The following is a 25,473-nucleotide window of genomic DNA, read 5'->3' as shown; positions in this document are numbered from 1 at the left end:
TCAAACATGTGATCTAAATCACATTCCTCTACTGTGCTCAGTTTTCTCATTACCAAATTAAACAATTAAAACAAATTAGCCAAGTTTTTCAAATCTATATTATATTATAGAGCTCCATGGTTCTATGCATAAATAAATTTCTGCTTACTGGTTTATATATTGGGATTTTACCTGTGATTCAATTTGAAGAAAATTGGCTCAGATGCTTTTAGTTTCAAACTACTTCCTCAGATCATCATTAAAGTTTCTTCTAGCTATTAGATTCCCTTCCTTTTTTTTTTAAAGATTCTGTTATTCCATTTATTTTTCCATTTTAAAAAATTCTTCACCACTAATCTTAAATTGAAGTCTGAATTATTTACATCTTTCAGACATTTTATTTGTCCAACTGTTCAAAATGATCACAAAAGTCAAACTTAAAAGGCACCCCTACTACTAGAAATGTTTAATTTTCTCAATTTTTATCAGGTGGAAAAAAGGGGCTGATCTGTGCCAGCTAAAATTAATTTTTAACAGTTTGGTCAGAATAAGGCTGAAGTTTAATTTCTATATTTTAGTCACTATGAAACATAGTTTCTGTGGTTACAATTAAAAGAAAAAGCAAATCAGTGTGTTGAAGAAAAGTTAGGAGGTAAGCGAATGGGCAAAATTAATAAAGGGGAGTGAGAAACACAGTCATGGAATAAGTAAGTCATGGGAATAAAAGGTAGAGCATAGGGAATATAGTCAATGATATTATAATAGCATTGTATGGTAACAGGTGGTAGCCACACTTGTGGTGAGCAAAGCATAACATACAGAGATGTTAAATCACTATGTTGTACACCAGAAACTAACAAAACGCTGTGGGTCAACTATGCTCAAAAAAATTGTTAAAAAGAAGAAAAGTTAGAATTCAACAGGATTATGCTTCATATAAAATAAAAATGAAAGGTGAAAATAAGGAAGCAATGAGAAGCATTTATATAAACATCAGACATCTAAAGCTACCACTAAGTTCTATCACTCACTACATGACTGAGTTAATAAAACACTATTAACAACTAAACAGGATACCTTAACAAATGACTCCTGTCTTTTATGACTTGATTCTTAAGCTAAAATATGCTAAAATTTAACAGACAGTACTCAGGTACCTCTATTGCACATAATGAAAATAAATTACCTTATCTGGTGCTGATTCAAAAGAATCTTTCCTCTGGTTATCCAACGGTGGGTCAGGAGGTGGTTTTATCTGATTATCCAAATGGCAATTTTCAGAAGACCTTTTTGTGGTTTTATTAACTTCAACTGTAACATCATTAGTTTTAACTTCTTCGGAATTAATTTCTTTCATTTCTTCCTGCTGGCAAGCTGTATTTTTATCGTTATGTAGTTTTGTCCCTAAAAATGTACTTTGAGTAGCTGGATGATGCATTTCTAAGGCTGGGAGAGAAAAACTGGTCCGTATTAAGCCCAATTTAGGGGAAACTTGAGAGTCCAACTTATTTTGCTGCACAGAGTTAAATTTTGAGAGTTTAATTTTAGTCCAGTTGGAGTTCTTTTTAGTTGAGTTGTTTATTCCATTTAGTATACATTTCACAGGCTTTGTTTTTCTACTGGGGAAGAAACGATTACATTGAACATCCTGATTGGTTTCCTTCTGATGAAGTATTTGTCTTTCATTATCAGTCTCTTCCAATTTTATTTCTGTAGGTTTCTCCTCCTTTACACTTTCCATTTGTGAAGATTCCTTTTTTACCTCTACAGTATCAGACTCAATCTCACCAGCAATTTCTTCACAGAGCTGAAGAATGCTACCTCGTTTGCTCTTTCCCGCTTGCTCCAACTCCTTATCTACCCTTTCTTCAGGCACTGACGGCTGTGGACTTTTTTGGGATTTTGCACTAGTATTCACTTGCGTATAAACAGACTTCTTCACCTCATTCTTTTCAGAGACTGCTGAAGTAACCATTTTTGATCTTCTTATCTCAGAAGTTACAGGCACAGATTTTATTTCCTCTTTTCTAGTGTTCTTCTGAAGACATTTTTCAGATCCTTTTGTGCACTGAGAACTGCAAGTAGAAGCTGTTTGATGCTCTACTTTGCGTTTTTTTCCTTTGGGGGAATTTATTACGTCGTTAATTACTAGATTTTCATCCTCTTTAGAATCAGACTTTATTTCCGGTACTTTTCTTTTCACATGTTTTTGACTTGCTTTAGCTTTGTTAGATTTACTTTGAGAATTGTTACAGTGCTCTTTCCTTGGTGGCAAAGTCTGTTTAACTGCTTGAGCTTGACCCTGAATTTCTCTATTACGCAGAGACCTTGTTGAAACTTCTGTTAACTGTTGTAGTCTTTGTGATCTCCGGTTAAGCTGTTCGTTTGATTTAGGAGTTCCATGCACTGACTTTTTCTGAGGTAATTTCTTCTTTTTTGTGGATTCTTGTTGTGAATTTCCCTTCACAGTCACCATATTTTTATTAATGGATTTACTAGCTTTTTTATCATTGGACGCGGCTTTTGCTGACCTTGTACTCATGCATGTTCCTAATCCAGGTTGATTTATATTACTCTCACTAGAAGATTTAACCAGTGATTTTACAGCTTCCTTTGGACCTGATTTTTTTGCCAGATTCGTTTGAGAACCTTGAATTTGTGTTTCTAAATTCTTACCTTCACTTTTTCTAACAACATTAGAGGAATTTTCTTTTGATTTCTCCTGAATGGACATCATTCCTGAGTAAGGTCCTCCTTTTCTGAGTAGTTTTTGGGAGAATTTTCGTGTCCTGATAGGTGTGAATGCTGAATGTCTAGTATTATTACTGAGGAGGTCTTAAAAATCAACTTTGAGGCTGATGAACATTTTCAGCAAAAATACTATTTTGCTTTAAGTAAGGTTTCGGTCATCCCTAGGACATGAGAAAATCTGATATGAAGGCTGAAAGATATTTGCTTTACTGCTGGACAAGGCAATAGAAATTTGAGGAAAATTTAATTCTAATTTGATATTTTAAGAACTTTTTATGAAAAAAAAATTCAGGTTCAATCTGTTTTGTTAATTTTTCAATTAATAATGGTATTCAGGCCTAGCCCTATTACTGGAAGAATTATTTATCACTGACCTGTTTTGACAAAGATTTTGAAACCTTTTTTCTTCTGAAGTCTACAGTTACTGGACTTCGATTCACTTGAAACATGTCTTACAGCTAACAGGTTTCTTTCCTTGTTTGCTGAGACTGTTAGTTTAAAGTTCTTATCTAACCTCTTTCGTTTAATAAAATACTCTATTAATATAGATTTCCTTTTGTGCTGCCATTTCTGAAAAATTAAAAAAAATTAAAATTAAATTTTGTACAATCCAAGAAATATGGCAATGCTAATACTATACAGAAAGATAATTGATTTATATAAACCCTACTTCTCCTTTTTAATTATTTAGTCTGTGTAATTAAGACTAACAGAATAAAGTATCCCAAAGTACATTCTTATAAGTAAATGATAACTTGTTTTACATAAGCATAGGATAGTTAAAATCAGTTTATTTCTTGAAGCTACTTACAATTCTTTTCCCACAAGACAGAATTGATCTTTCAGCCACCATAACTCATGAGAATTTGGCAAATTCATTCCTTAAAGTATCCTCTTAACACATTACACAGCACCTAAAAAAAAAAAATTTTTTTAAGTGTTTAAAAGGTGCAAAGATGTAAATTATTCATTCACCATTCATCAAATATAACACTCCACAACTTTATGATGTCCTATCATTAGTCTTCATACATACCATTTAGTTTTAGTATTTCTAACCTTAAGTAGATGGTCCATTTTATGTTGTAGAAAAACAATTTTAAAATATAAAACACAATTCATAATAGTAAAATCCTACTTTGAGGGAAAAAAGTGCACATAACTACTTGTACATAGAAAAACACTGATACACAGTTAAAAAGGCAGATTTAAACACACACTTTGCTCTACTCTCATGGAAAACCTACTTTAAAAAAGCAATAGATTAATAAAAGACAAAACCATAAATCCAAAGGATAAAGAAAAGAGTAAATGGTAAAAATAAAATATGGAAGCTACAAAGAATGACAAATAATAACCTCTAGACTCAAGAAAACTTGAATCCTAAGCTGGAAATGGGGAAAGCTAAGAAGCAGCCCTCCACAGAATCCCCAAAAACTCAGGAACTGCCAGTCCCAAGCTCCATAGGAGATAAGGATGAAAACAGGACTCAAAAAAGCAGAAAGAGGGGCACCTGGGTGGTGGCTCAGTCGTTAGGCATCTGCTTTCGGCTCAGTCATGATCCCAGGGTCCTGGGATGGGCAGGAAGCCTGCTTCTCCCTCTCCCACTCCCCTGTGTTCCCTCTCTCACTGTGTCTCTCTCTGTCAAATAAATAAATAAAATCTAAAAAAAAAAAAAAAAAGGCAGAAAGATTCCAAGACTGCCATTCCAATTACTAGGACCAGAAAACTGCCCTGCATCCCTTAAGACCCTGGTATAAATCTCTGGAAAAGAGTGTAACAACAAGTATTTGGTCTGAGGGCTCAAGAGTGACAGGTAAGGCAGAAGTAACATACTGACAATAGAGGAAATAAGTAGGAGTACACACAGAGCTGAAACCTACTCCCCCTCTACCTAAAATCCTCCCTGCACACTGAGAAACTCCTAGAAGAAGCAGCCCAGCCTGTACCTTCCTGGAAGGAAACTGGAAGACCATTTTTTTTTTTAAGATTTTATTTATTTATTTGACAGAGATCACAAGCAGGCTGAGAGGCAGGCAGAGAGAGAGAAAGAGAGAGGAGGAAGCAGACTCCCTGCTGAGCAGAGAGCGCGACGCGGGGCTCGATCCCAGCATCCTGGGATCATGACCTGAGCCAAAGGCAGAGGCCTTTACCCACTAAGCCACCCAGGCGCCCCTGGAAGACCATTTTTTAATGAATTTGACAGGCCTAGAGGTAAAAGAACTAAAAAAATACCAATAAGTGTGCACATGCATGTGCGCACACACACACATTTAGACCCTACAGTTAACAACCAGCCCACCCACCATCCAAACAGACAAAACTTCCAAGTCAGTTTTTAGTGTCTCATTTGCAACTCTGAGCAAATAAACAAGGATCATAATATATGAGGAAAACCTTAAAATGAAAAAAAAAACAAAAAACAAAAAACAGAAAAACAAATAGCTTGGCAGAAACAAACTATGGAAAGCCAAAAACTAAAAATAAGTTAATCTATCCATGAAACAAATATACAAGAACATTCACAATAAAAAGGAACACATAAAAATATAAAAGAAATGAAAAGAGTCAATAAAAGCATTAGAAGAGTGGTGCGTGCTGGAGTGGCATAATCAGTTATGTGTCTGACTGTTGTGTTTTGGCTCAGGTCATGATCTCAGGGCTGAGCCCCACAAGAGTCTTTGCACTCAGCACAGTCTGCTTAGGACTCCCTCTCCCTCTGCCCCTCCTCTGCATGGGCTCATGCACACACTAAAATAAATAAATCTTAAAAAATAAAAAAGCATTAGAAGATAAAAGAAGATCTCCTATAAAGTCAAACAAAATAGAGATGTCAAATAGGAGACAAAAGAAGAAAATTAAAGGACTATCCAAAGAGATCCAACAGTCCAGCAACTGGGATTTTAGAAAAAAAAAAAAAACAAAAAACTAAGAGTTCAGGAAATTTTCCTAGTACTGAAAGAAATTAGTTTCTGGGAATTTTTTTTTATGATTTTATTTATTTACTTGAGAGAGACAGAGATAGCAACAGAGATAAGAGCGAGCATGAGCAGGGAGAAGAGGTGAGAAGCAGTCTCCTCAGAGCCCGATGTAGGGCTTAATCCCAGGACCCTGGAATCATGACCTGAGACAAAGGTAGATGCTTAACTGACTTTGCCACCAGATGCCTGAGTTTCCAGATTTAAAGAGCCAAGAACACCAAGCACAATGGATTAAAAAAAAAAGATGTTAAGGAGTGCCTGGGTGGCTCAGTCAGTTAAGCATCTGCCTACGGCTCAGGTCATGATCCTGAGGTCCAGGGATCGAGTCCCACACTGGCCTCATTGTTTAGCAGGAGTCTGCTTCTCCATCTGCCTGCCACTCTCCCTGCTTATGCTTGCTCCCTCTGACAAATAAATAAAATCTTTTTTTAAAAAAAGTCAAAAATGTATCATGAGGACAAGAAGATGACCCTCAAGCTTCTTCTAGGGAGGGGGAAAAAAATCTTGATCACATACATATTATACATGCAAATTATTATCTACAAGGAAGATAAAACAAAATTAGTATGTGAATTTATAAAGGAGAATAAATTTTAAAAATTGAAAATCAAAACCAAAAGCTTTAAATAAACAATCAACTGAAATACGTAATAGAAGAAAATATCACATGCCATTTATAACACACACATACACAAATAAAACTTACAAAGTAAGTGTAGATCTGTGTCACTTAGTTATAATAATTAACAATTTAGTTCCAACAAATCAATAGATAAGAGAAAACAGAGACTCCAAAAATAGGCCCAAGTGCATAAGGGAAGCTAGTACATATAAAGGTAGTATTAATTACTCTCAAATTAATGAAGAAAAGATTATTCAACAACTGGTGTCAGGACAAGCAGGTAACCATCTGGGTAATTTTGGTTTAAAAGTGCAGTTATATCCAGGAAAAATTTAACCATTAAAAGTTAAACAGAAGTTAAAATACAGCAAATTAAAATGTGGGAGAATTTTTTTTAATGAGAAGAACTAGTTAATTGTAACTTGTACAATATCCTAGTTATACTTGATTTTAGAAAAATAGACAAATTTTTGCTCTACTCTTTCAAAGTTTTTTTTAATGGACAAAGTTGGAAAATTTATTGTCACTCCCCCGACACTTCCCAGAAAGTCCTTCAAAAAAGTTAGACTGAAATATTTTTCAGTGTATTCTACTGTAATGATGATGATCTTTTAGGGGGGGCAGTTAAAAGGTAATTTTTTTTTCTTAATTAACATATAATGTATTGTTTCAGGGGCACAGGTCTGTGATGCATCCGACTTACACAATTCACAGCACTCACCATAGTACATATGCTCCCCAATGTCCATCACCCAGCCATCTCATCCCTCCCACCCCCCTCTACTCCAGCAACCCTCAGTTTGTTTCCTGAGATTAAGAGTCTCTTATCTCTTATGGTTTGTCTCCCTCTCTTGTCTCCTCTTGTTTCATTTTTCTCTTCACTTCCCCTATGATCCTTTGTCTTGTTTCTCAAATTCCTCATATCAGAGAGATCATATGATAATTGTCTTTCTCTGATTGACTTATTTTGCTTAGCATAATGCCCTCTAGTTCCATCCACATCATTGCAAATGGCAAGATTTCATTTTCAGATGGCTGCATAATATTCCATTGTATATATACACCACATCTTCTTTATCCATTTCATCTGTTGATGAACACCAAGGCTCTTTCCATAGTTTGGCTATTGTGAACATTGCTGCTATAAACATTCAGGTGCACGTGCCCCTTCAGATCACTACATTTGTATCTTTGGTGTAAATAAAATGTGGGAGAATTCTAACATTTATTTGCAGAGTGGGAAAAACTTTCAAACCTTGTCAGAATATTCAGAAGCCAAGTTGGAGGAACAAAACTAGGAAAATACACTGGCAAGAAATAGCAAAATCTAATTACCATGATATATTCACAGGAAGAAACCACAGATGGCGGGTGTGATAACAGAAAAATTTAAGTTAGAATTAAAACACCATTTTTTAGCTATCAGAATGGCCAAAGATCGGGAAGTTTAACAATACAGTCTTGGCAAAGGTTTGTGACAGGTACTGTCACATTAGTGCAGATAATTCAATGTCTACACAAGACAATTAGGCAGTATCTATCAAATTATAAATGTTAAATTTCAAACAATTCCATTTCCAGGACTTTATATTATAGACACATGCACAAGTGCTGAAAAACACAATATAAAATTACAATACTGTATCGAGAGACTGAGTACCCCAGCCAAATGGATACCACTATAAGCTACTTATATAATCGACTAAATTATATATACTACCAACAGAATAGCATGCAGTCACATCAACTCAATTCCAAGCAAAATTTCCAGTCATTTTATACAGAAACTGACAAACTGATTTTAAAACTTGCATGAAATAGAAGAAACTATGTAAAAGACTAGTCAAAAAGCCTTTAAAAATTTTTTGTGTAATACTGATATTTTTCTGTGTAATACTGATACTATTAAACTTTAGTAAATCTACAGTAATCAAGACACTCTAATACTGATAAAGGAAACAGAGATCAATGGAATAGAGAATCCAAAAACAGACCCATACATTTATGATCAGTTGGTTTTATTTTTTTTTAAGATTTTATTTATTTATTTGACAGAGACACAGCGAGAGAAGGAACACAGCAGGGGGAATGGGAGAGGGAGAAGCAGGGAGCCTGATGCGGGGCTCCAATCCCAGGACCCTGAGACCACGACCCAAGCCAAAGGCAGACGCTTAACGAGCCAGCCAGGCACCCCTAATTTTATTTTATTTTTATCTGATCAATTGGTTTTCAGCGAAAGTGCCAACACAAATCCATGGGGAAAACAAAGTCTGAAAAAAACGGTGCTAGAACTACTGGCAATCTAAATCAAAGGGAAAAGAAAAAAAAAAGAACAGCAACCGTTCCCTCACAAAACCCACAAAAATAATTTGAGATTGACCAAAGAAACAAATATAAAACTATAAAACTCAAGAAGAAAACAAAAACAAAAATCTTTGGGGTAGACAAAGTTTTTTGTTTTGTTTTGTTTTGTTTTGTTTTTAGGCAAGCATCCTACCCATCCTACATATCACCATGTAAAAACCATGTTCAAAAATCTTCAAAGCAGGGGCACCTGAGTGGCTCAGTCGGTTAAGTGCCCAACTCTTGTCTTCAGGTCAGGTCATGATCTCAGGGTTAGGAGACCAAGCCCCACATCTGGCTCTGTGCGGAGCAGAGAGTCTGCTTGAGATTCTCCCCCTCTCCCTCTGCCCCTCCCCACCTCCCTCTCTCTCTCTCTCTCTCTCTCTCTCGTTCACGTGCTCTAAAATAAATATTTTTTAAAAATCCTCAAAGCAGCTCTATTCACAGAAACCAAAATCTGGGGGGGGGGGGGAGACCCAAAGGTCAGATGAATGGGTCAATAAAATGTAGTATGTCAATAATATAGTAGAAAAATACTCAGCAATCCAAAGGAACAAACCACTGGAACTATATGATGAACCTCACAACCATTATGGTGAGTAAGGGTAGACACAAAGAGTATATAATGTAGGATTCTACTTAAAATTCTAAAAAGAAAAGCAAACTATAGTTGACCCTTGAGCAAAGCAGAGGTTGGAGCACTAAACCCCAATGCAGTCAAGAATCTGCATAGTAACTTTTGACTCCTCCAAAATGTGACACTAATATAGCCTACTTTGACTAGAAGCCTTGCAAATAACATAAATGGTCAATAATCACAAATTTTGTGATATATGCATTATATACCATATTTTTAACAATAAAACTAGAGAAAAGAAAATCTTTAAAAAATCTTAAGGAAAAGGGGCGCCTGGATGGCTCAGTGGGTTGAAGCCTCTGTCTTCGGCTCAGGTCATGATCCCGGGGTCCTGGGATCGAGCCCCGCATCGGGCTCTCTGCTCAGCGGGGAGCCTGCTTCCGCCTCTCTCTCTCTGCCTGCCTCTCTGCCTGTCAAATGAATAAATAAAATCTTAAAAAAAAAAAAAAAATCTTAAGGAAAAGAAAATAAATTTACAGTACTGCATGTATTTATTGATACCATTAGTTTACATCATTGTTTTACAAGATGAATCATCAGTCAGGACCTACATCAATATTGTCCTAAATAATACAAAACACAATAAACGTTATATGTTATTACTAACATCAGACATCAAAAATGAAAAATGTGAAAAAGAAATCTGTATTTACTTACAGATATAACAATTCACACGCTGATAATGAAGGAGCAATATGACTGCTTTACAATAGCCTAGTGCAACTGATAGCTGCTTCACACTGGACTAGCATATACACTAATGAATGAATCGTTATACAATTTTTCTGTCATACAGTATTACAGTCATATTCATTAACACAACACTGCAAATACATTTTTTCTAAAAAACCACTTACCTGTGATGATAGGCTGATAAAGTTTCTCCAATTATAAGAGAGAGAAGCATACTGTACAGTAATTTAATTCTTTGAAAGCAAAGTTATAAAACAGTAAGAAAACTTAACACATTATTAATTTTATATTAAATATCACTCACCTTATGCCTACATAAGGATAGGCTATCCACTTCCATATAAGTCTTGTACATGATTTTCTACACGATGAACACTTAAGCAATGATGATGAGGATGATGACAGAAAACGTCTCAGACAGTTCTTGCCATACAGTTATTAGATTCTCACACGAAGACACACACACACAACAGATAAGTTTATTAACTGTACGGCATGATGATTATTTACTATTCATTAAATGGAAGTGGATCATCATAAATGTCTTCATTCTTGTTTTCACTCTTCACACTGAGTAGGCAGAGGAAGAGGAAGAAGAGGAGGGGTTGGTTTTGGTGTCTCAGGGACAGCAGAAGAGGTGAAAGTGAAAAGAAAGGCAGGAGAGGCAAGCCAACTTGGTGTACTTTACAGAAATACACTGTCATTTCTGTCTGACATTTTTGCTTTTTCATCTTTTTAAAAATGTTTCTAATGCAGTACCAGTCCTTCTTCTACCATTTGCTTTCGTTTCAGCGCCCATGTCCTATGAGAAGTCAAAAGCAGTCTTGAATAATTAGAATCCTACCAGACTGTCTAATGTCAACTGTTTTCTGGCACTGCTTCATCCACATTTTCTTCTTCACTGTCTGGTTCAGATGTGTTTATCCTTATCAAGTCATCTTCTGTTAATTCCTTCTGTGTGGCATCTATTAGCTCTTGAATTTCTCCAAGATCCGTATCTTAAAACCCTTCACACCCCCACCTTTTTTTGCCATGTCCACAATCTCTTTCAGGATTTCCTTGACTGGCTCTGTTGTAAATTCTGTGAAGTCATACACAACTTCTAGACATATTTTTCCTCCTGCAGGAATTTACTGTTTGGGGCTTGATGGTTTTCATGGCTTGTTCTATAAACAATGATGGCAGTCTCAATGATGTAATCCTTCCAGACTTTCATAATGATCTATTAGGGTCTCTTTGAAAATCCTTACTAGACAGTACCATGTGTGATGAGCCTTAAAGGTCCTTAAGACCTCCTGATCTAGAGGCTAAATTAGAGATGTTGTGCGTTAGGGTCATGTAGACCACTTTGATGCCTTTGGTGTTGAACTCATCAGATTCTGAGTGCCCAGGGACACTGTCTAAGATCAAAAGAACTTTAAAAGGCAGTGCCTTACTGTCAAGGTACTTCCTGATGTAAGAAAGAAAGAAAGCACTGATGGAACCAATCCCAAAAAAGGATTCTCATTGTCCGGGCCTTTTTGCTGTACAACCAAATGTCTGGCTGGGGTGCCTGCTTGCTCAGACGGTAGAACATGAGACTCTTGATCTCAGGGTTGAGTTCAAGCCCCACCTTGGATGTAGAGATTTAAAAAGTCGGGCAGCTGGTGTTTATCTTTTCCCTTCAAGGTTTGGAGATTAACAGCTTTATAAATAAGGACATTCCTGGTCATAAACCCAATTGCACTTGCACAAAACAGTACAGTTAGCCAATCCCTTCTTGTAGCTTACTTTTTGTCTGCATTAAGAAAAACCTGTTCAGGGGGCGCCTGGGTGGCTCAGTGGGTTAAGCCTTTGCCTTCGGCTCAGGTTGTGGTCTCAGGGTCCTGGGATCAAGCCCCACATCGGACTCTCTGCTCAGCAGGAAGCCTGCTTCTCCCTCTCTCTTTGCCTACCTCTCTACTTGTGATCTCCTATCAAATAAATAAATAAAATCTTTAAAAAAAAAAAAACTGTTCAGGCAAATATCTTTCCTTTCTTCTCAGTGATTTTCTTAATGGTATTTGGGAACTCATCTGCTGCCTCTTGGTCAGCAGAAGCTGCTTCTCCTATTCTCTTGACATTTTAAAAATCAAACCTTTTTCTAAAATTATCAAACCATCCTTTGCGGGCACTAAATTCTCCAGCTTTAGAACCCTTCACCTTCCTTTTGCTTTAAGTTGTCCTAAATGACTTCACCTTTCCTCAAATCATATTGGAGTCTATAGGTATGCCTTTCTTAGAGCAGTCAGACACCCACATAAAAGCTGCATTTTCAATACGAGATAAAAGGGTATTTCAAAAAGTCTAAGGTTTTGACACCTCTGGCATAACTGCAGCAACAGCTTCACAAATTTCCTTCTCTTTTCCTATATGGTCCTTACACTAGATTCATTTATCTTGAACTGGTGGGCAACTGTAGCTGCAGACCTCAATCTACGGTACTTATCAAACAACTCAACTTTTTTCTTGTAAGGTCATCCCTTCTCTCTGCTTCTTGGGAGTACTTCCAGCATCACTAGTGGCACTTCAAATGGGTCCCACGGTGTTTTTTAAGGTTTACAGTATTGCACTAAACGTGATGAGAAATACGCAACAACTGCCAAGATCACTTTTTACTGTGATATGCAATTTACTGCAGAGACAAACTGCTCAGAGATGATTAGCATCACACGATGTTTTAAGCAGACTCATATACCTGAGCTCACCAAAACAGCAATATAAGATGGCTATAAAATTATTACAGTAGTAGAGTATATACTATAGTTAATTTTATACAATTATGATTTAATACTGCATCTTTATGTTTGTTTACATTTTTTACAGTGAATGATGCAATGTATGTTAAGTGTCTATACACATTTTAATAAATTTTAACTTTTTAATAATAGATCTGTGAATATTTCATGGTAGCAAGTAATGAGCTACATACATTTTATGCGTTTATGAAACACTTAATTTTTTTATTTTTTCAGTATTTCTAAGCTACACGGTTTGTCTGCAAGTTTTTAAACTGCCATAAATCTCAAAAAAATTTTCCAATATATTTATTGAAAGAGATCCACATAAATGGACACAAACAATTCAAGCACATGTTGTTCAAGGGTCAATTGTAATCGACAGTAAAAGATAGCAGATGAGTCATGCCCTAAGGTCAGGAGAGAAGTAGAGACAGTCTTTTGGAAGTGATAGAGATGTTCTATGTCTTGACTGTAATGGTGGTTTCAAGAGTGTGTATATCTGTCAAAACCCACCAAACTGTACAGTTTAAGAGAGTGAAATTTACTGTACATAAATTATACTTTCATAAAGCTGTCCAAAAAATAGTGCTGTAAATAACTAAAATGGACCTATACCTGCAACTAAGAAGCATTGTTAAATCAAAAAACAGCAAGGTGCAGAAGGTAAAAGAAATAATTTTTTAGAAAAAGAGGGAAATTCATAGAAACATATGCTTGCTTATGCACACAACAAGTATGGAAAGACACATAATAAATATAATAGTGAAGATTTCTGGGAAAAAGAATTACAAAACCAGTGTCAGCAGTGTGAAAAGCTTATTTTTCACTATACACCCACTCAAATATTTTATTATGTAGACATATAACCTAATCAAAATTAAAACATATTTCTCTGAAAATATAAAATTATATTTGGCACACTGACTAATTCATCTTGGAAGGCACCAAATTATAAAAGTATGTCACTTACCTTACTAAGCCAGAAATCACATATCACTGTTTCTTTAAGTTGACTGATGATGTTTCCAAATGAGTGATGCTTCTAACAGCTTCCTATGTTTGGGAATTAATCTTTAAAAAAAAAAAAATTCCTATAACTAAGTAAAACAATCTATTAAAAAAACACATAGGAATATAAAAGTACTACTGTCTATTAACTCATACATTAAACTTAAGACTAAGCTAGACTAAGTAAACAACTGTCTAATAACAATATAAAGCATCACATATTTTTATACCACGTAATAGATTAGGTTTTTCTTCATATATAATCACCACTTCCAAACCTCCACTCCATGGAAGGAGCGTATTTTCCTTTCCAACCAGTGCTGAGATTGGCCACATGCCTTCCTTTGGCCTCATGGTGGGCAGAGTATACTTCCCTGCCCCAAAAACCTTAGCCATCTAAATTGCTTTGGCCAATGGTATATTAGCAGAAATGTTGCAGAGGTCTGAAATGTCTTTGTGCAGCTGTGCACCCTCCTGTACCTCTGCCATTACCATGAGAAAAGCTTCACCAATAGATAAAGTCCTAGAACCCAGAATAAACAAAGAGTAGAACTGAGCCAAACCCCAAATGAGGAGCCAAGCCCAACCCACAGTGAGAAATAAAGCCAACCCACACCCACAGCTGCCCAGCCAAGCCAAACCCAAGTCACCTAACCCACAACTGCTCAGCAGATGTGTGATCAATAATTAACTGCTGTTTTAAGCCATTGAGTTCTAGGGCAGTTTCTTATACAGTAATAACTAATACATATTTGCAATTAATTTTTATTTTCTAAGAAACTCTAAACTTACCAAAGATTAAGCCCCAAAATATAACAAAAAAGCTCATTTATATTCCTTTATTACTTTAGCACTAAGAATTATAATTTTTTTTTAAAGATTTTATTTATTTATTTGACAGAGAGAGATCACAAGCAGGCAGAGAAGCAGGTAGAGAGAGCGGAGGAAGCAGGCTCCCTGCAGAGCAGAGAGCCCGATGCGGGGCTCGATCCCAGGACCCTGAGATCATGACCTGAGCCGAAGGCAGCGGCTTAACCCACTGAGCCACCCAGGCGCCCCTAAGAATTATAATTTAAAAATGATGAATATTCTTCTTTTACATCTATTCCTCCCAATTTCTAAATATTTTAAAGCATTTGGCAGTGGGGACCTACCTTATAGAAGAGAAACTGATACAGAACTCTATAGTACCTGTCAATCACCTGTTCAGGTGTGCCAAGGACCACTTCAATTCTAGTTTGCCCTCATGTTAAACCATCACTAATCTAGCATTACATGACTTAATAATTCCCCTTTCTTCACAACCCTTAAATAAAATCATGCAAATAAGAACTGAAATGCACCCTCTCATCTGTAAGCAAATCAACGAGGCCCCTCCTACAACCCAGAGCTAGATTAATATAATCTTTTTTTTTTTAAGATTTTATTTATTTATTTGACAGACAGAGATCACAAGTAGGCAGAGAGGCAGGCAGAGAGAGAGGGGGAAGCAGGCTCCCTGCGGAGCAGAGAGCCCGATGTGGGGCTCGATCCCAGGACCCTGGGATCATGACCTGAGCCGAAGGCAGAGGCTTTAACCCACTGAGCCACCCAGGCGCCCCTAGATTAATATAATCTTAATGAAAACAGGGGGCCTGGGTGGCTCAGTGGGTTAAGGCCTCTGCCTTCGGCTCAGGTCATGATCCCAGGGTCCTGGGATCGAGCCCCACATCGGGCTCTCTGCTCAGCGGGGAGCCTGCTTCCTCCTCTCTCTGTCTACCTATGATCTCTCTCTCTGTCCAAAAAAAAAAAAAAACCCCACAGTGATTAAGCTTTACATAAAATGACCACTTTAGAAAACCTAAAATAATGTATTTTACTACAAAAAGAACTTCTAAAACACGTTAGAAAATATCGAGAATTTAACAATAATCCAATTTCCGACAGTGCTTTTAATAAAAAGTATTCAAATTTTAATCATCAAAATATTTGATTAAGACAATTTTAAATTTTATTTATTTGACAGAGAGAGCACAAGGGGGGTTGTATGGGGAGAGGTAGAAGGAGAGGGAGAAGTGGACTCTCTGCTCAGCATCCTTGATCCCAGGACCCTGAGATCATGACCTAAGTCAAAGGCAGATGCTTAACTGACTGAGCCATCCAGGTACCCCATGATTATTTAAAAAAAAAAAAATTTTCACTAGAAAGGAAAAAAATATTTGGATTGTACATCAGCCAATATATTTTAATATTAAAGTCATTTTTAAAAAAAACACTTCATCATTGGGGCACCTGGGTGGCTCAGTCAGTTGAGGGTCCAACTCTTGATTTCAGTGCAGGTCATGATCTCAGGGTTGCAGGATCAAACCCCAAGTTGGACTCCAATTCAGCAGGAAAGTCTGTTTGAGTTTCTTCTTCCCTCTCCTTCTGCCCCTAGCCCCTCTGAAATAAATTTTTAAAATATAAAAAAAATTGTATAATTGAGATATAATTCCTTACCACAAAATTAACCTCTTTATAGTACAACTTAGTGAGTTTTAGTATATTCAGAGTTATGCAACAAACAACTGCCAGTATCTAATTCCAGAACATTTTCATGACCTCAAAAAAATCCCCCCAAAACAAAAAATCATGCTCACTAAAGTCATTCCCTATCCCCCTCTCCCTCCAGCCCCTGGCAACTACAAATCTACTTTCTGTTTCTATGGATTTGACTATTGTAGATGTTGCATATAAATGGAATCACAATATATGGCCTCTTGTGATTGGCTTCTTTCATTTAATGTTTTCAAGTTCATGTAACATAGCATGTATCAGTAACGCTCTGTGATTTTTATGGCTGAATACTATTCCACTGTACAAACATGCCACATTTGTTTAACTATTCATCAGTTCCTGGATATTTGACAGACGGTTTCTACCTTGTAGCTATCACAAATAATGCTATGAACAACTCTACTGAGTTTTGTGTGAACACAGGTTTCCAATCTCTTGGTTATATACAAAAAAGTATGACTGCTGGACCATATGGTATTTAACTTCAGAGGGACAACTTTCCAAACAAGCTGTATCATTTTACATTTCCACCAGCCATGTATGAGAGTTCCAATTTCTCTATATCCTTGTCAGCATTTTTTACTATCTTTTTAAACTTTAGTCATCCTTTTGGGTATAAAGTGGTATCTCATTGTACTTCTGATTTGTATTTTCCTAATGACTAATTAGGTGAGCAACTTCATGAGTTTATTAGCCATTTGTATTTCTTCTCTGCAGAAATATATATTCATATTCTTTCCTTTTTTAAATTGGGACATTTTTCTTTTTATTATTGAGTTGTAACAGTTCTTTATCTGGATATTAGATTCTCAGCAGATGCACTGCTTACAGATATTTTCTCTAATTCTGTTACCTGTCACTTTATATTCTTGATAGAGCCCTTTATTTTCTTGATAGAGCACAAGTCTTTTTTTTTTAAGATTTATTTATTTATTTGACAGGCAGAGATCACAAGTAGGCAGAGAGGCAGGCAGAGAGAGAGAGAGAGAGAGAGAGAGAGAGAGAGGAGGAAGCAGGCTCCCCGCTGAGCAAAGAGCCCGATGTGGGGCTTGATCCCAGGACCCTGGGATCATGACCCGAGCTGAAGACAGAGGCTTTAACCCATTGAGCCACCCAGGCGCCCCACAAGTCTTTAATTGTAATTCAAACCATGGGGATTTACATCTGTAAATTTGCAAATGTTTTCTTCTATTCTATAGGTTACCTTCCCATTTTGTGATGGTTTCCTTTGCTATGCTATACTGTTTTAGTATGATGCAGTCCACGTGTTCATTTTTGCTTTTGTTGCTTTTGCTTTTCTTTTTTAAGATTTGAGAGAGCAAGCACACCCGCAAGTAAGAAATGAGGCAAAGGGAGAGAGCGTCCCGAGCAGACTCCATGCCCAGCATGGAGCCCAACACGGGGTTTGATTTCACGACCCCAAGACCCAAGATGAAACTAAGAGTCAGACACTTAACTGACTGCACCACCCAAGCACCCTGTTGCTTTTGCTCTTATTGTATATTCACAATTCCATCTCCAAGACCTATATCAAGGAGTTTATTCCCTATGTTTTCTTCTAGGAGTTTTATGGTCTCAAGTCTTATATTCAAGTCTTTTATCCATTTTGAGTTAATTTTTTGTATAATTTAAGACAGTGGCACAGTTTCATTCTTTTGTATGTAGCTGTCCAGTTTTCCCATCAACATTTATTGGAGACTGTCATATCCCCATCATATACTCTTGGCTCCCTTCGTTGTTAAGTTCTGAAATAAGGAACTGTGACTCTCTCAATTTTGTGATTCTTTTTCTTTTTTTTTTTTTTAAGATTTTTTTTATTTATTTGACAGAGATCACAAGTAGGCAGAGAGGCAGGCAGAGAGAGAGGAGGAAGCAGGCTCCCCACCGAGCAAAGAGCCTACGCGGGGCTCGATCCCAGGACCCTGGGATCACAACATGAGTGAAGGCAGAGGCTTTAACCCACTGAGCCACCCAGGCGCCCGCCATTCTTTTTCAAGATTATTTTGACTATATATTAATTTCAGGATCAGCATACGAACTGCAAAAAAGTCAGCTAGGATTTTAATAGGGATTGCACTGAATCTATAGATCAATTTTAGGAATACTGCCATCTTCGTAGTAAGTCTTCCAATTCTTGAACATAGATAGCTTTTCATTTATATAAGTCATCTTTAATTTTTTTAAATGATGTTTTAGAACTTCCAGCATACAAGGCTTGCACTTCATTTGTTAAATTTATCCCTAAATACTTTATTCTTTTTGATTCTATTATAAAAGGAACTGATTTCTTAATATACTTTTTAGATGGTTCTTCACTAATATACAGAAACACAACTAATTTTTGTACATTGATCTTGTATCATATAACCTTCCTGAATTCACTTATTAGCACTAATAGGCCTTGGGGACATTTTTGTGGATTTCTTAGAATTTTCTACATACAAGATCATGTCATCTGCAAAATTGTTTTATCCATTCCTTTCCAATCTGGATACCTTTATTTCTTTTTCTTACCTAATTGCCCTGGCTAGAACCTCCAGTACAATGTTGAATAAAAGTGTTAAGAGCAGGGACACCTGAGTGGCTCAGTTGGTTAAGCGTCTGCCTTCGGCTTGGGTTCTGGGATAGAGTCTGACATCAGGCTCCCCTGTTTCTTCCTCTCTTCTGCCTGCCGCTCCCCCTGCTTATGCTCTGATAAATAAAATCTTAAAAAAAAAAAAGTGGTAAGAGCAAACATCCTTGTCTTATTACTGATCTTAGGAGTTAAACCTTCAGTCTTTAACCATTAAGTATGATGTTAGAAATAGGCTTTTCATAGATGCCCTTCTATTCCTTGTTTCTTGAGTGTTTCTATCATGAAAGCGTGTTGGATTTTGTCAAATGCTTTCTCTACATCTGCTGAGGTGATCAAGTGTTTCTCCCCTCTATTCCATTAACACAGATTTTGACTTTTTGTGTTGAACCAACTTTGTAGTGCTAGGAATAAATCCCACTTCATCCTGGTGCATAATCCTTTTTATATGTTGCTGGATTCAGTTTGCATGTATACAGTTGAGAATTTTTTGTATTTACAAAAAATATTGATCTATAGTTTCTTTTACTTCTGCTATCCTAGTCTAGTTTTGGTATCAGAGTTTTATTCTTGACTCAGTATCTAAGAATTTGTCCATTTCATCTAGGTTATCAGAATTGTCCGTATTCCACTGTTCACAGTATTCCTTTATAATCCTTTTTCATTTCTAGAAGGTTGCTAGTAATCTGAGCATTCTTTTCTCTTATTAAAACCAGTTTTTATAGGGGCACCTGCGTGGCTCAGTCAGTTAAGCATCCAACTCTTGATTTCAGCTCAGGTCATGATCTCAAGGTCGTGAGATTGAACCCTGCACCCGGATCTGTGCTCAGCAAAGAGTCTGCTTTAGATTCCTCTCTCTCTATCCCCCACTCTTTGCCCCTCCCCACCCCATGCATGCATGTTCTCCCTAAAATAAATCTTAAAAAAAAAAAATTGTTTTTAAGAAAAGCAACTTAGATTAGCTTAATTTCTAGGCTTAACAGCAAATCAGGAGTTTTTAAACTTTTCTACAGCAAGTAGAGAACTTCTCTACACCGTCAAATCTATAAGGTGACCCAAATTCCATAGGGAGAAGAACAGACCTTAAGAAGTAGCTCTTTCCATCCTTCTAATCTTAGGTCTCTCACTCTTCAGTAGCAAAGGCTCTGTAAACTAGCTGCCCCACTGTGGAGTAGCTTCCAAAGGAGGGAATGAAATATCAACCCAAGGCTTCTAGTTATTCCTTTTTGCTGGGTTTCTCCTTAAACACAAAAGGGGACAGGGGGCTTCGCTAGTCATAGGGATCTGTGTTCATGATATATTTTGAGAACTTTATGCTTGTTATGAACAGACCATCCAATTATAATTTCTTTATCCTTAAAACAGGCAGAACACAGAGCTGGCAATACATTATACCTATGCAACACAAAGTGTAAGATCCACTTGGAAGAAGTGAAATTTTCAAGGGAGTTAAAAAAATGTCATTGTCCTCCACTTATAGCCACTGTTTTAGATTTATACCTAGTACTCAATGGCTTATGATCATTTCTGCAACAGGCCTCAAAAGACAGAAAGTTGAATAAACAAGGCCAGTAGCATCCATCTGCCTATTCATGAACAGATTAAAATGTTCCCTAAATCATCAAAATGTTAAAGACAAATAGAAATTATTAGATAATATCAAATAGCAAAGCTAGAACTTGATTTATACTGACCCTAATAATAAAATTCCTCAATCTCATAAAAAGCTTCTAACAAGAAAACCTATAACTTACATTACAATAGTACAATACTGACTGCTTTCTCTCTAAGTTCAGAAAAAAGGCAAGGATGTGGTAAACATCTCCCCTCTTTATTCCATTAACGTAGTGTTTTACTTTGATTTTTTGTGTTGAAGCAACTTTGCAGTGCTAGGTAAAGAAGTTTACCACTTCTTTTCAATATTGTACTTGAAGTCCTACTAATACAATAAAGCATGAAAGAGAAACAAAAAGCCTACAGACTAAAAAACAAGAAAGAAAAACCTGTTGACTTGATTACTCAAGTAGAAAACACTAAGGACCTATTTAAAAACCTATTAAAGGGGGGCACCTGGGTGGCTCAGTTGGTTGAGCAACTGCCTTCCGCTCAGGTCATGGTCCTGGAGTCCTGGGATCGAGTCCCGCATCGGACTCCCTGCTTGGCAGGGAGTCTGAGTTTCCCGCTGATCTCTCTCCTCTCATGCTCGCTTGCTCTCTCTCTCTCTCTCTCAAATAAATAAATAAAATCATTTAAAAAAAATTAAAAAAAAATAAATAAAAACCTATTAAAGGGATGCCTGGGTGGCTCAGTTGGTTGGGCATCTGCCTTTGTCTCAGGTAATGATCCCAGGACTCTGGGATCAAGTCCCATATCAGGCTTCCTGCTCAGCAGGGAGCGTGCTTCCCTCAAATAAATAAATTAATAAATACCTCTTTTAAAAAAAAAACAAATAAAAATAAATAAAAACCTACCAAATACATGAATTTAACAAGGTCACAGAATAAAAGTTAGTAAATAATATCAATTACATTTCTATACTCTAGCAAAACAAAATTGGAAAAACAGAATTATTTTAAAAACACAAATTACAAGACCATCAAAAACATTAAATACTTAAAAAAAACTCAGAAGACAAAAAAAATACTTCTACACTGAAAACCATGAAGCATTACTAAGAGAAATTAAAGAAGTCCTAAATGGAGAAATATACATTTGGAAAACTCAATATTATCAAGATATCCAGTCTCCTCGGGGCGCCTGGGTGGCTCAGTGGGTTGGGCCTCTGCCTTCGGCTCGGGTCATGATCTCAGGGTCCTGGGATCGAGCCCCGCATCGGGCTCTCTGCTCAGCAGGGAGCCTGCTTCCCCCTCTCTCTGCCTGCCTCTCTGCCTACCTGTGACCTCTCTCTCTCTCTCTGTCAAATAAATAATAAAATCTTAAAAAAAAAAAAAAAGATATCCAGTCTCCTCAAACTGACCTACAAATTTATTATTTTCAAATCTACATTCCAGTGGATTCTTAAAGAAATCGATATGATGAACCTAAAATTTATGCGGCAATGGAAAAGATCTTAAATAACAAAACCAATTTTGAAAGAAAATGACAAAGATGGAAGCTATAATAATTTAAGAGCATACTATTTGAAGAAAGGCAAATCAATGGAACACAAAGTCTATAGACACATTCAGACAGTACAATAACTGAACATACACCTCACAAAAAATAATTTACGAATGGCCAATAAAGATCTGAGGAAGTGTTCAACATGAGTCATCAGGAAAATGCATATTAAAAACACAGTGAGGGGCGCCTGGTGGCTAGTGGGTTAAGCCTCTTCCTTCGGCTCAGGTCAAGATCTCAGGGTCCTGGGATTGAGCCCTGCATTGGGCTCTCTGCTCAGCAGGGAGCCTGCTTCCCCCTCTCTCTGTGCCGGCCTCTCTGCCTACTTGTGCTCTCTCTCTGTCAAATAAATAAATACATAAAATCTTTAAAAAAAAAAAAAAACAAACCAGTGAGACACGACCACAAACCCACTAAAATGGGAAAAATTTTTAAAACTGACAAAAACCAGTATTCATGAGGCTGTGGAACAGTGTAGAACTCTAAGAATGCCGCTGGTACGATAAAATGGAATGAACACTTTGGAAGTTTGGTACTTTCTTATAAAATTAAATTTTACCTACCCTCTGACCCAAATTCCAGTCCTAATTATTTACCCCCCAAAATATAATACCCCCAAAAATATAACCATAAAAGGACCTATATAAAAATGTTTCTATTAATCCTACACATAATAACCAGATATTGATGTGACTCCCTGCACCAATTATTAGGTATATAAAAATAAACTGTGGCATTTTCATGCAATGGAATACTTATGGGGGGAAAAATATAAGCACGTTGTTTATATAACAACATGGAAGAAATTAAAAACCATTATGTTACGGGAAAGAAGTCAAACACAGAATAGAACACACTGCATAATCTCACTGACATGAAATTCTAGAACAGGCAAAACACACCTATAATGACAGAAAACACAATAGTGATTACCCAAAGTGGAGTCAAGAACATACTTGAGGGACGCCTGGGTGGCTCAGTGGGTTAAGCCGCTGCCTTCGGCTCAGGTCATGATCTCAGGGTCCTGGGATCGAGTCCCGCATCGGGCTCTCTGCTCAGCAAGAAGCCTGCTTCCCTCTCTCTCTCTCTGCTTGCCTTTCTGTCTACTTGTTATCTCTCTCTGTCAAATAAATAAATAAAATCTTTAAAAAAAAAAAAAGAACATACTTGAATAGATTCCAAGGTATGTTTTAGGGATGATGGAAATGTCCTTTATCTTGGAGTGGTAGCTTCACAGGTGTTTATATGCCCAAACTTATCAAACTTTACAATCTTAATCTGTGCATTCTATTAAATGTAAAATATACTTCAAAAAAGCCATTTTATTAAAATACATATTTTTCATAATGCTTGCAGGGATGATATCTTTTTCTTAGAAATTACGAACACTAAATATATGGTTTTGACTGGCTTTTAAATAAAAGTTCCTAGTAATTAACAAGTTTTTCTCTTCACAAAATAGCAAAAGCAATACCTAACAAATGGAAGCATTTAAAAAATAATTCATAAGTAAATATTTTAAAATATAAAAAATAATAAAAGCACATAAAAAATAATTCGTTTTAAGTCCTACTTTTTTTTTCCTTTAAACTAAGCTCTACACCCAATATGGCGTTTGAACTCACAACCTTAAGAACAGGGCTACATTCTCTACCAACTGAGCCAGTCGGGCACCGCCCATAAAAAAAAAATTTTTAAACAAAAAAATAAAACAAATCACACCAGATATGTAAATATTATGTATTCAGGCAAAAATGTCATCTCCTCCAGTGAGGAACAGGGCCCCTTTTAATGCTCCCAATTTAAATGCACAAATGCTTATTATACCTCTAAATACAGGATTTATTAGTTATATAGCAAGTATGTTTATGTACCTCAGTTATCAAATAGTAACTATTTGTTAATTTACACATGATGGATTTGACCACAAAAAGAGCCATGGTATCTTAGAGTTGGAGAGTCAATTATCTACTCTCATCAGAACCCTGAAAAACTGCAAAATGCCTCAAGAATAGTTGCCTCAAAATCGATAAGGAAAGTTCAACTCATGGGCAGTAATTTTCTAAGTATCTTAGCTTTGGAAACGTATCTAAAAAATCTAAAATCATGTTCTGAAGAAAGGGATATGGGGACAAGCAGAACAGAGGACAAGAAGTTGCTGTAGCTATTCACTCCCCACCAAGCTCACATACCTTAGTCAGGATCTGCCCACTAGGACAGTGGTCTCTAAAGCTATTCTGCAGAGCACAATTTGAGAAAGAGTAATCTAGAACAGACTGTCCAATATGATTATCCATTAGCAATGTGTAGCTACTAAGTACCTGAGATGTGGCTAGTCCAAAGTGAGATTTTTTTTTTTAACAACCCTTAAAAATATGTTAAACTATTTTGGGGGTAGGGGTGGAGCCAAAGTTGGCCTAAGTGACAAAGTAGTTTATCAACTCCTGCTCTTAAGTACATGGAAGCTGCACTGAATAGTGTCAGATTGATTAAGTGAAGCTTACACTCAACAGTAGCCTAGTCAATGAGGCAGAAATGCCCACATTCCAGGTATACTGAACAAGTCCAAATGGTTAAAGAGGTGGGATTCCAAGATTGAATCTACTCTACTCACTCGGTTTAGCTATACCCTACTTCATACTTGTAGGCAAGTCTGCAAACACCGTCATGGTTCTGAAAATTGGATGCTGAGACTGAACCCTGTTCACTTGGGGATCCTCATACCAATACACCAAAAGGCAAAGAAAGCAATCATGCGTGTTGATACATGGAGAGCAAGGAGCACTACTTGTGGAACCCAGGACAACCACTGGGTCACCTCTTGCAACCCTCTTATTTAATACATTGGTTAAAGGCCAACAAAGTTAGGACCACAAAGATCTCAGATTCCACAGAATGAATATACCCAACTAAACTGGTAACAACTCATGCAGTCCAATGTTGGCATAAACCAAAATGAAATAGGTAAATGACAAAAGTAACCACTCTTATTTTTTATTCGTATTTTTTTAATTTTTGCTATTAAAGTACAGTTAACAGACAATGTTATATTACTTTCAGATGTTCAACAGTGACTCAATTGGTAACTATTATTATTATTAATTTAGGTTTCATGAGCACTTGCAGAAGAGAGGCCTATAGATAGCAGCTGTTTTATGTTGTTTCTTTCCCCCCCTCCTCCTCTACCATATATGAAAGGCAAAGGTGGTAGCTAAGTTGCAGGTGAAAAGTATGACAGAATTGACATTACCCCCCAAAACCAATAAAATTTTAATGACAAAAAGAGAAAAACAGGGCGCATGGGTGGCTCAGTGGGTTAAAGCCTCTGCCTTCAGCTCAGGTGGGATCAAGCCCCGCATCGGGCTCTCTGCTCAGCAGGGAGCCTGCTTCCTCCTCTCTCTCTCTGCCTGCCTCTCTGCCTACTTGTGATCTCTGTCTGTCAAATAAATAAAATCTTAAAAAAAAAGAAGAGA

The 25,473-nt window shown here is 36.8% G+C and overlaps 1 protein-coding gene across 6 annotated transcripts in view; it reads right to left on the bottom strand.

Moving 5' to 3' along the window:
* The window catches only part of ESCO1 (establishment of sister chromatid cohesion N-acetyltransferase 1), an 81,985-nt gene that overhangs the window by 43,743 nt on the left and 12,769 nt on the right, over window positions 1-25,473 (bottom strand). For 2 of the 6 annotated variants that reach the window (XR_007122035.1, XM_047698522.1), the window contains exons 2-5: window positions 13,736-13,836; window positions 10,311-10,576; window positions 3,542-3,644; window positions 1,166-3,300 (exon numbers count right to left, since the gene is read on the bottom strand). Coding sequence is in view for 5 of the 6 variants with exons in the window: in XM_047698522.1 (XP_047554478.1) it covers window positions 1,166-2,716 (1,551 nt within the window). In the remaining variant the exon portion in view is untranslated. The remainder of the gene's footprint in view (window positions 1-1,165; window positions 3,301-3,541; window positions 3,645-10,310; window positions 10,577-13,735; window positions 13,837-25,473) is intronic. The other 4 variants (XM_047698521.1, XM_047698524.1, XM_047698523.1 and 1 more) reach the window with 4 other exon arrangements.

The sequence above is a fragment of the Lutra lutra genome, chromosome 12 (genome assembly GCF_902655055.1).
Source record: "Lutra lutra chromosome 12, mLutLut1.2, whole genome shotgun sequence".
Classification (NCBI taxonomy): domain Eukaryota; kingdom Metazoa; phylum Chordata; class Mammalia; order Carnivora; family Mustelidae; genus Lutra; species Lutra lutra.
The sequence above is the reverse complement of the archived record's forward strand: the minus strand, read 5'-3'. Positions and strand labels throughout refer to the sequence as shown.